Source organism: Mytilus edulis, chromosome 12 (assembly GCF_963676685.1).
Source record: "Mytilus edulis chromosome 12, xbMytEdul2.2, whole genome shotgun sequence".
NCBI classification, from domain to species: Eukaryota; Metazoa; Mollusca; class Bivalvia; order Mytilida; family Mytilidae; genus Mytilus; species Mytilus edulis.
Genome location: NC_092355.1, coordinates 44582361 through 44594815, shown reverse-complemented (window position 1 = coordinate 44594815; position 12455 = coordinate 44582361). Strand labels below are relative to the sequence as shown.

At 31.6% G+C, this 12455-nt stretch overlaps 1 protein-coding gene across 1 annotated transcript; it reads right to left on the bottom strand.

Moving 5' to 3' along the window:
• Window positions 1-421: 421 nt before the first annotated feature.
• LOC139498557 (perlucin-like) lies at window positions 422-6637 on the bottom strand. The gene is made up of 6 exons (XM_071286995.1): window positions 6544-6637; window positions 5870-5970; window positions 2762-2858; window positions 1627-1738; window positions 1209-1337; window positions 422-499 (listed from the first exon to the last, which is right to left on the bottom strand). Exons 1-6 carry the CDS (start codon window positions 6593-6595, stop codon window positions 469-471), a joined length of 522 nt encoding a protein of 173 aa, XP_071143096.1. The 5' UTR covers window positions 6596-6637; the 3' UTR covers window positions 422-468.
• Window positions 6638-12455: the final 5818 nt, after the last annotated feature.

The window sequence follows — 12455 nt, the reverse complement described above, 5'->3', positions numbered from 1 at the left end:
TTTTTAAAGATATTTTTAAAGACAAAATAAACATTTTACTTCTTTTCATTTACACTACTTTTAAATACCTATATAAATCAGAATCAATGATTATTACAAAACTTACTGAAACGATTTGTCATTACCAAAGTGAAAGGAATTATTTGCCTCAAGCTCATGGCAATATGGAGCATGAAGAATGTATACTTTTATTTGAATAGGGTCACTGCAGCCATTGAATTGATATCACATCAAGTATAATTTTCCTAGAAAAAATAAGTGCAATGTCCTGCATAGGATGTGGCCTTTGATATCACAATTATATACTTTTCTTAGCAAAAATAAGTATAATGACCTTCAAAGGATTAGTTATATTTAGAGTCTCTTTTCAAGCTAATAAACAAGTGCATGAGAAAGAAAAATGAAAGTCTGCACACAAGTGTTTATATTGGTTATATCTGCTTTATTAATAGTGATCTTAGATCTGTTCTACCCAATAACACCAGTCTCAAAGCCATTTCTAAAAAATAGATAAAAGGTCATTTAAGTCAGTGAATTACATTGTATAAAAGAAGAATTGTAAAAAAAAAACGTTCACACACAGAAAACTATTAACACATTTAGGGACAAGTTTAAAACTTTTAACAGATCAAGAGTAAAATTAGGTAGTGTCACTATGACCATTCTAGATTTATGCCTGTTTACAAATGGAAAATTGTTGTAATACGACAAAAGAGATGAGCATCAGCAACATGACAGTCGCCAGATGTGGAGCAGGAAATGCTTACCCTTTTGGAGCACATGAGATACCATCCAGGTTATATTGCGGATTTTGTGTTGCTCAGTTGTTAGTTTTGTTTATGTTGCGTTTTGTGTACTGTTGCTTGTCTTTTTTTCTTTTAAGCCATGGCGTTGTCAAGTTAATTTTCGACTTATGAGTTTGAATGCCCCTTTGGTATCTTTCGCCTTTCTTTTATAACTCACCAAATGAAGATGTCAAGCCTACTATTACTTTGGTACGAGACTCTGGACTATAATGTATTTATATTTCCATAATGTAACTATGCAAATAAACCAATATAATTGTTATATCCATGTTAGACCGAGATTTTTTTTATACATACAACAAATGGAAGTCTATATGTACATCGGCCGTGACATGGAAAAGTTAGCCATGTATGGATTTGGTAGTGGAAAGTTTTTGTTTTAGACTATATTTGTTTACTTACGATGACTTGCATATGAAGTTCTGTTGAACTTGACATTGATAATCATTCCACAGAACGCCAAACGTGTATCGTATTTCTAGACAATGTTCCTGTGTTCCTGCATTGTCTGGTTGTCCTGGTGCCCATCTCCTAAAGTTTTGTCAAGAATCACAGTTTTATTTTGTTGCAAATTTGTTCACCATTTTGACAAAAAATATCATTGTTTAATGAAAAAGTAAAAAAAATAAATAATTTCGAATAATGCGAACAACACAAACGCTAAAATATTGATTGAAAGACATCCTATACACAACATAAACATGTTTTTTTTAACAATACACTTAACAGATTTGTGCTCAAAAGAAAATTATTTGTGTTATCTTGTTACAAGAGTCAATAAAGAACAGATACACCTTTAAAGATATTTAAAATTACATACGTATATCCTGTGATAAGACGACTTTCGCCTTCTTCTGACATCCATCGCCATTCACCTTCAGTCAAAATATCACTACCATCTAACCAGTAATTTTCAGGTGTACCGGCCGACACTTTCATAAAAAAAACCCAGAATGAAATATTTGGATATCACATAAAAAGGAATGTTCTTGCTACGAGTAGTCCGTTAGAAGATTACCAAAAAATAGTTATCTACAAGTATGATCGTGTATTTATACGTCGCTATACAGTATGTTCATACATCAAACCCCGTCACTTTTTGGACATACGATTCATGAAAGCATGTTGGTAGCAATCTTTTGTATGTCTTATTTAAATGTCATATATTGCCCTAAATAAGTATTCAGTTGACGCTCTTTAACATTAAACACCCACCGATCAATCGATTTGAACAATACCTTTTTTAATTATACACCTTTTTGAAAACAAGAATGTGTCCATAGTACACGAATGCCCCACTCGCACTATCATTTTCTATGTTCATTTGACCATGACATTGGGGTCAAAACTTTAATTTGAAATGAAAATAAGAAAGGTCATATCATAGGGAACATGTGTACAAGTATCAAATTGGTGTGACTTCAACTTCATCAAAAACTACCTTGACCAAAAACTTTAACCAAAACTTTAACCTAAACTTTGCACTATCATTTTCTATGTTCAGTGGACCGTGAAATAGGAATAAAAACTTTAATTTGATATTAAAATTAGAAAGATCTATCACGGGGAAGATGTGTACTAAGTTGCAAGTTGATTGGACTTCAACTTTATCAAAAACTACTTTGACCAAAAACTTTAACCTGAAGCGGGACACACAGACCAGAAAACATAATGCCCCTCTACTATTGTAGGTGTGGCATAAAAAACCGTACAGCTTATTTCACCACCATTGTACATGATATTGATCTCTAATTAAACAATAACTATAATATGTTGCCAGAAAGAGTACATAATAACTTGTTCCTGCTTTTAATTGCGATGAATTTACTGTACAAGTCTAGAAGCTTTGAATTGATTAAACTTGTCTTCAATAAACAGCGAAAAACAAACTTTGTAAATCTCGTTCTTTAAATTTAATAATATGTCTAAAAAATGTAAAAAGAACAATTCCCTACCATTCCCGTGTTCCTTTCGTAATTCACTCTCAATATATAATTCCTCCTCTTTGCTTTCTATAGTTGCTAAATCACCACCAGCAACATTGCAATATGTCTGTAAATATGGATCCTTTATAAACACTTATACATGTGAAATAACATAAGTAACTGTTGTGTTGTGTTTTTTTTGTTATTGTTTTATTCCACCATTTTCTACATAAGACAAAAATGTCAGTACTAAGTCAGAAATATGACAGTTGTTATCTATTCGTTTAATGTATTTGAGCTTTTGATTGTGCCATTTGATTAGGGACTTTCCGTTTTAAATTTTCATCGGAGTTCGGTATTTTTGGGATTTAACCTTTAAGGCCACACCAATTTGATCCCTTGTTCGACGGACCCGCCCGCACCTATTTTTTTCAAAACAGATTTTTTTAATTTTTTTTTATATTCCCGCTTCCCGCATCCGGAATTGTAATCATGTCCATTTCCCGCAACGTTTTTTTTTATTGTAAATATTATAAAAAGATATCAACATTTGTTAAAGCACAGTCTAACCTGTATATAACGATTTTAAACATAAAAGCACCCCACCACACTGTGTAAACATCTGTGAGAATATTTGTTTCAGCATGAAACCTGGAATGCTCCGATAAAAAGTTATAACAGCGGGTATTTCCGTGAAGAACAAAAAATTGGTTTCTTTCCCCCTTACTTATCATGCTTATATTCCCTATCAAAAAATGTTCGTTGTTAGAATAAAGTACAAAGAACTTCTGAAGGATTTGCCTTCAACTGCAATTATATTGTATGCTGGCGAAACAAAACTATCCATAGCCGCTGCATGTTTATGCACCTGTCCTGATTGATTCAGGAGCATGTCGTTCAGCAGTTATTGTTTGTTGATCATGTTGATGTTGTTCATTGGTATTTTCCCGTTTGGATATATAAATTAGATCGTTGGTTTTCCTGTTCGAATTGTGTACGCTAATAATTTTGGGGTTCTTTATAGCTTGCTCTGTTTGATCTGTATCAAAGCCCTGTGTAAAAGGCCGTACTTTGACCTGTGTTTATTATTATCAGGTTGAGAACAACCCTCCCTCAGACATTTTTGTCAGACAAGGGGTCATTTTAATTACTGATGTAGAAACAAAAAATAGAAATACCAAGGATTTGTATAGTTCTTCTATACAAAACCTTTGAACACTTAGAATTTTGTACTCAAAAAGAGGAGAGTTACATCATATTTTAAACAAATTTTTCTAAAAGAGGGGTCCACTAATTTTGAATAATAATAAACTGTTAAAGTAAATGTGTTAACATGGTTAAAGTCCAGGAATATTTCTAAATTCTTGGACATGTTTTGACCATTTAATACCAGATAGATATATAGTTCTATGAGAAAATATGAGCCCTTTTGTACAAACAAATATATTTTAACTTATATTGATCCCTCATAAAACATTTAAAAGGGATATTTATAACATTAAGGGGTTGCCCCCAAACTGATTATGATTTGGATGGAGAATTGTCTCATTGTCAGTCACACATACATAGATAAAGGCAACAGTAGTATACCGCTGTTCAAAACTCATAAATCCATGGACAAAAAACAAAATCGGGGTAACAAACTAAAACCGAGGGAAACGCATTAAATATAAGAGGAGACCAACGACATAACACTAAAATGTAACACACATAGGCAAAATCCCACGAGAATAACAAATATAAAATATATATATAACATCAAAACCAAATACATGAATTTGGGATAGACAAGTACCGTGACACGTCTTATCGCAATGTGAATTTACACTAAAAAATAAGAGCAAACAAACGACACAACGTTATAATGTAATACACACAGAAACGAACTATAATATAACAATGGCCATATTCCTGACTTGGTACAGGGCATTTTTAAAGGAAAAAATGGTGGGTTGAACCTGGTTTTGTGGCATGCCAAACCTCGCACTTTTATGTCCATGTGAAATATAACATCAAAATGACAACACAGGACTACAATATAAATAAATTGGAGAACACAATTAACAAAGAATCACACGAACAACAGCCAACAAAAGGCAACAAGTTCAAAATATTAATACGCCAGAAGTGTATTTTGTCCACACCTACGTGTGACGCCCAGATACAAAAGTTTGAAAGCCGAAACGAGTACAAAGTTGAACAGCATCGAGGACCAAAAAGATAAAAAAAGGTTGTGCCAAAAACGGCAAGGGTTTTCTGTTCTTTACCAGAAAATCCCTATAGACCAGATTTAATTATTTCTTGGTGAACAGGGAAAAAATACTTCAGAAATTAAAGAAATGTCAAAGTACAAGTGATAAATCAAGTTTTAATATTGTCAAAACCTATTATTTTATGTTTACAAAAAAAAATTATAATCGCTCGCCTTTACCTTTCAAGCTTCGCCTCAAAAATTTGCAAATTAAATATTTTTTTATTAAAATTTTCAAATCGCTCGCTCGCCCCAAATTTTGGAGTCCAAAAATCCGTAGAACAAGAAATTAAATTGGTGTGGCCTAACGTGTTTTTTATATGCACAAATGTAAATAATCTAAACAATATTTCTTAACTGGTACATCACCAATTATGCACAAAAGAAAAAAAAAAAGAAACAGGCGAAGATCATGGGATCATCAAATAAAATAATAAACTTAGTAATCATGACATATGGGATATAAATATTTACCAGTTATTTTACAAAATTGTGTGCGAATTCAGTGAATGTTCATTATGAGCCATTACATTGAAACAAATCTCCGTGACATATACTGTAAAATGAAATATTTTTGCAAGTGGAACGATACCGAGATTATTCATCGTCGCAAATTGTTCAACCTTTGATCGTCTCATATATAAATATATATACAGATTTTAAGATAATCGCAAACAATAATATCTGCGAACTCAGATAGAAAGAGGTAAAACGAATGAATGTGTTTGCGAAAATAAGTTGGTTAAGGGAATATTGCAGAATTCTAGACAGTTCGGTACCCAGACAAATGTCCAAAATTGATGCCGAAATGTCTTCGGACTTGGGTGCTGATTTGTCTCACTCACTCTGGGTGTCGAAATGTCTTGTTAACCATATTGTCAATTTACCTTTGCTTCAAACCAAGACGCCCTAACTTTACTAAATATTCTGTAACAGTAGTCTCCATGTAACTTAAATGTGTATGGACAGCCAGCTTGGCATAAGGATACTGGAAAAAGAGGATAGAAAATAATATCACACTACATGATAACAGTTTTGAATCTGGCAATAACGTCGTCAGCTGTTTTCACGATTAAATAGACATATATCTCAATCATCCGAGAAGAGACAGATATTGTCGAAACGCCCATCTGGTGAAGAAAAAAGGTTAATGTTAATATCACATATGCATCTTAAACAGTTATACGATTTGATATAAAATTCGTTCCATCGGTTTTACAGCTGATCTCACAAATTTGAATGCGATGATGCGATGACGTCAAATGAACGACTGATTGTCTTGTATTATGATTATATAATGTAAGTTATAAGAATTGTATCAGTACGGACTAGTTTATTTACGGAGAAGAAATTCTTATTGCTTTACACCTAACTTATGAAACATATATTCATATGTTTTTCATTGATAAATGATACTTCTAATCAAAATAGACCTTTTTTAAATTAATCTAGCAAAAATGACCACATTTGTTCTAAAGAAAAAAATCAACAAATATAAAGTCAATTAATTAATTTATGAATTATCATATGATGATTAATTCATTTCAATATAACAACTTACCACTTAAGGTCAAAAGCACTAGTAACGATATGGAGTACGTCGCAATAGACATTCTGACAGGAAACAAGTCGAGATTATTTCCTGATAAGGTATATGTCAGTTCTTATCAGGTAACTGTATGTGCCTTTATTCATTATTTCTAAATGATTTAAGAACTCTTTGGTTTCGTGCAATCTGGGAAACGTTCTACAAAAGCTCTGACAAAATAAGAGTCCTGTAGGTCATTTGTATGTGTAAAGTTGGTGCTGATGGCATAAGCCTGGTAAGGGGAAAATCAGACTAACTTTTATAATTAAAAATCCTGGTAATTCAAAAACCTGACTGGTAGTGAAAAAAAAGATCATCTTGAACCAATTAGCCTGGAAATGACCAAACCAGACTATCTTGAATCACGAAGGTTGGTAATGACAAACTCAACCTATCTTGAGTCAAATAATTTGGTAATGAACAACTTGTGGCGTTGCTTTAAAGAACTCTACATGATGCTTCGAGGTTTCATCGTAGAAATTTACTTGGAGAAACACCATTATGAATAGTCGAAATGCCTTTAAGTTATGTATTAAAATATTGTCTATGATTCTAAATCATTTATTAAGAACATCGGTGACAATAAAATCCAGGAAACGGCCTTCAACATTAGCATCAACGTCATCAACGACATCGAAATTAGCCGTGTTTACACAATTATTTGCCAAACACATCCCTGTTTTCCTATCAAAAGATATTCTCATACCAAACTCTACGTTGGTATTACGTTGTATTACACATTTTATTTTATTCAATACAACGTATGTCGTACTCGGGCAACAGTGAATTTTGTTCGAATACAGTTGTTTTTACTAGTCTAAAGACACATGCCAACACGACAGAATCACAGTTCAGACTATAATGTATACATATTCAAACTAATCTAAGTGATTTTTCGCCTTTCAATGATTTCCCTAAATTTAACTTTTGTATTTTGTTTTATGTTTGTAAATTATGTAAATTGAGAGAGAAAAAATATGCTGCAAACTGTTGAATTTGTATTCCCCTTTTGGTGTTAGTTAATCTGATTCTCTGGTAAAGAATCAATTAACAATCAAAAACACCAGTTTACTTTTGTATGGTAAAACCCAATTTTGTAACTCATTTGTACTTTTGTATGGTAAAACCAAATTTTGTAACTCATAATGACATGATCGGATATTTGTCTTGTGTAACACGACGGCTATTACTTGTGTACACTCAGGTTGACCTTGACATTTTTTATAAGTTATCATGGATTAGTTTGTGATTAGGTCAGTGTAAGGGGAACCATTAGTGGTAGGCCAATGTTAATTGGTATTCTGTTGTATAATCATTGGCACATCTCATTTCCATGGAGAATATTTGGCCTTGCCCCTCAGTCACAGTCTAATGACTTTGAAACTAATCTTAGTTTACATGTATTATTTTGTAATTAGATCAGTTTCAGATGAACTGCTAATGTTAAGTAAATGATATTTGGTATGCAAATTTTTTGGCATTTGCAAGTATTGTTTTCATGGAGATTATATAGCCCCAACACCTCTTCATGGTTCATTAAATTTGAATATTTTACATATTTTACAAGTTAATGTTTGTATTTAGGTTTGGGAACGACTTATATATAATAAGTCAATGATATTTGGTATGCAGTATTATTATCATTGGCACATCTCATTTACATGGAGATTGTTCAGCCATGTAACTCAGTCATGGTTCATTGACTTTGAATATTTGCATATCTTGTGTAAGATGTTAAAGTATTGCTATTTTGATTTCAACATTTGCATAATCAAAATTAAAAAAAGGTGAGACATATCTCTGTGATAACAGTTTATCTCATAGGTTTAAAAAATTTATTATAATAAGGAATTGTCATGAAATAGTTTTGTATTGCAACATATTGAATCATTTGCATTTGCTCATCCAAGATTTTGTGAAATGTTAGACGCGTATAGATACATATTTTCTATATCATACTTAGTTTGTATTATATGAAAACGTTCTGTTTTATGCCAAAGAGACAGGTTAATGACTTTTTATATAAAAAAAACAGTAATATTCCTTTGAATTAAAACATCAGGAAACAAAAAAATAACCACTTACTATTGAAAGTGCCCGTGAGTGAAATGTCGTTGTTCCAAGTTACTTGATATAATTTTCAATCATTATAAAATTATAACATTTATAGAAATGCCAATGTTATGATATAGATGAGAGGTATAAATGTAATATGTGTATTATATCTCATTGCATGTTTTATTCAGGGTGATCTTGTTTTACCCTTCAGATGTATGATACTCGTTTCCATATTATAAGCACTTTATAACAATAAGAATCGATTGAGAATATGAAAGGTTTGTGATTTGCAGTTCTATTCTCAGTTAATCACATAAGGAGGTGTATTAAAATTCAAATCTTCAAATCGATAAAACGCATGGTATTCATTTTGTTGCTGAACTTGTTATATGTCGTCAAACATTACTCACAAGACAAGCACTGAAGCAATTTGAAAAAAGGAATATTTACATTAAACAATAAATCCAATATGAATAACACAATCATTACTATATCAGTAAATAGCATTAATATTGCAACTTGTACTCTTAATGCTTGTGTTCAGTTTTCGGTAAGCATTTGTTGCATCGGAAACCTTCTATAAATATTAAGTCCAAATATTCCCAAGAAATCCGGTACAATAATATATGTATCATTAAAACTTTATACACGTCAAAATAGTATTTTAATACAAGTGGATTAAATTAAATCTTATAATCTAATTTCTAAACCGTATTCTTAAGTTTGAATTATCTAACTTGTCAATTCTACTTTACTTAAAGAAAACTTTAAAAACCCATGAGGTAATTTATAATTCTATGCAGGTCTGCTTTCTAATGTGCATGAAACATCATCAATGAATAAACAATAGACTCATGTGGAATGTATTTATTATTTACATTGATCATCAGAATGTCTTAAATATTTACAATATTCCATATATAAGGAAAAAGTTAAAATTTTGAAACTTTAACTCCAATGAAATTGTAACCATAACCTCCTCCATCGGCATCGCCATGTGCAGAAATGGACGCTAGTGAACAACTATTCAACAAAGTGCAAATCCCTGTTTCCAAGTTAAATGACAAATTTGTACAGGATTCTATGTTATAACTACACTGTATTACACATTTCATTTTATTTTCAACAATGTAGTTCTTACTCTCGCCACATAGCAACTTACGTTCTGGTCCTGTGATTTTAACTAGTTTAGAGACAAAAGCTACAACGAAAAAACAATTCAAATATATAATTTATTTACATTTTAATTGTAATTCAATTCGTTGATTTTCCTTACAAAATAAGTTAGCAGTGAAAAACAGAAATGTATTACAGATTATGCCAACATACTAGGTAAACACCAAAGTACGATTTGGGAGTATTCGCGGGAGCTGAAAACTCGTTTAAAGCAAAAATAAATAAATAACAATAAAGCATGCATCAGAGACTAAAATCAATTAAAATGCATCCCAGCGATTTATATTTTTTTAGTGTTTTAAAACGTCATAGACTATCAAAGAAGTCATGACTTGTGCAATGAAGAAAGTGTCGACAGGCAGTAGGGTAGTTAGAATTTAAACTTATGATACATATGTACATGCATCATGTTAAAGGTAGATCAAGCAATATCTAAATAGAAAATAGACATGCATGTCTATATTCATGCGTTTGGTCAAAAATTTTGACAACATTAAAAATACAAGAAACTCGTTTCTTATGACTTTAAATATGTTTAAACATCCCGTTTGAAAGGTTTTACACTTGTAATTTTGGGGCTCTTTAAAGCTTGTTGTTCGGTGTGAGCCAAGGCCCCATGTTGAAGGCCGTACTCTGACCTATAATGTTTACTTTTATAAATTGTTATTTGGATGGAGAGTTGTCTCATTGGCACTCATACCACATCTTCCTATATCTAGATTTATGATCATACATATTTTTTATATCTATGTTAAATCCCACGAAATGTAGCCTTTACAATCATACGTAAAATTATTTTCTGTTAATCTCTAAAAATCAGTACTCAGGTAAGACTGAAAAAACCTTGGAAATGCTTTTTTTCTGATTCTGAATAGAATCTAAATATTTTCATATGTCTCCTTACCGTTCGCAGATTTAACTGGAAAGATCAGTATACACATAAAAACAATCCATTTCATTTCGAGAAAAGAAATAGGGTATCACTCCTGCTTCTTATTCTGAATATGGTTTCAATGATAGTGAGCGTAGAACGAAACACGTCGTGCTGTTATTTGTTAAGATCACTGTCAAGTCTTATGATAATATGACCGTCATCCTAATTCAAAGCATCTAAGAAACTCATTAGAACGTTGTAAATAGTGTCGTGTTGACATGCGTTTCATCATTACAAATAGACAAAAGATACTGAAACAAACGTACTTTAAAAAAAATTGAAAACCTAAGATATTGTGAAAATCAACACTTATTACACGATATCTGTGTCGTGTTTTAGCCGCCTAGTTGTCTTAGTGTGAGACCAATAGGAAATAACAAAATCACAAACCCTATCATCTTACATTCCTATTCAAACTCTTTTGTTACACTGTTTGTATTTTCGTTTAGCATGTACGTCATTATATAATTCTTACGATTTAATGAAATCAGATTAGATACGCTTCAGTTACCTCCATTAATCTGTGTTAACTGTATTTGAATTGTAAGTGTCCTCATATTTTCTTCTGTTTCTTTATTTACATCACACAGGTTATGTATGAAATCCATGTGGTGTGAACAGACGTTTTTTTCGTCATAGTTTTGCTGTTCATTGAAAATGTCAAGGACGTCATTGTCAATTATTGTTGTGCACTTCAGGGCACTGTAGTGTTTAATGGATGGTTTTGATAAGATTTGGAAGAGAACAATTTCATAATCTATAACAATATGAATATTTTTAACAAAACTAAAAAACAACAGCAAACATATTGAAAAGGACGATTTACCCAAAAATCACAAAAAACATTCTCCTTTTTTTTAAACGATAAAAATTGAAACATAATGGAATATTTTTCTTTGTAAAACATATCTTATCCGTTTTGATACTAGTCTTTGTCGATGTATTGTCGATGTATTGCTCTCATTTGAATCATTTGCTGCCCACATTATAATGTATCTAGCATTTTAAAATTGTTCCTTTTTAAGGCTTTTCCTCATTTTATTGACTTCATAAAAATGCAAATGTATCAAAACTTTTAGTAACATGGGAATAAGACCACAATTGTTCTTTCTGTCTGATACTTTCCTGAACAAAAGTGAATGCCTATCCCCCTTTCCCCTGGATTTGAACACAAGACCTTACGACTTAAGATGACATATAATGATCCATATTATATGTCTACTCTTTCATATACGTCATTGAAACATATAATACCTGCATATTCTACGTATGTTACATCTGTGGTGTTTCTCGTATCATTTTAATGTTTTGCCTACTTGGGCATACATGTAGTGTGTTCGGTTGAATCAGCACAATATGTGTTTCAATATGATAAGGGTTTAAAGTTTGTCATACATCAATTACCAACGGAATATGCGCATATTTAAAGTATATACAATCTTTTTAAATGCTCTTTTGTTGTTTATTATTGGTTGAAAAAGAATATCGCGTCGGTCTAACTATATATTGAAAATTCATTTATAATGCTTATGGTATCGTACCTGATCTGTCGTTTGAAAGAGAGAAAAAAAAAAAAAAAACGAAAACGAAAAATGCATACATTTGGTTCATGTGGTACGGTATATATATATTTTTTCACAGATTGTATCACATCATGTTGTTAATAATAAGAGATCAAAGTTGACACAATACGCACTTTGATATTCGTTGTTATCTG

Coding starts and splice junctions, on each gene's coding strand:
- LOC139498557 (XM_071286995.1), bottom strand. CDS start 6,595: ATGTCTATTGCGACGTACTCCATATCGTTACTAGTGCTTTTGACCTTA. Junction 5,971..6,543: donor AGTGCTTTTGACCTTAAGTG/GTAAGTTGTTAT, acceptor CTCTTTTTCCAG/TATCCTTATGCCAAGCTGGC. Junction 1,739..2,761: donor ACGAAAGGAACACGGGAATG/GTAGGGAATTGT, acceptor TTTTTATGAAAG/TGTCGGCCGGTACACCTGAA.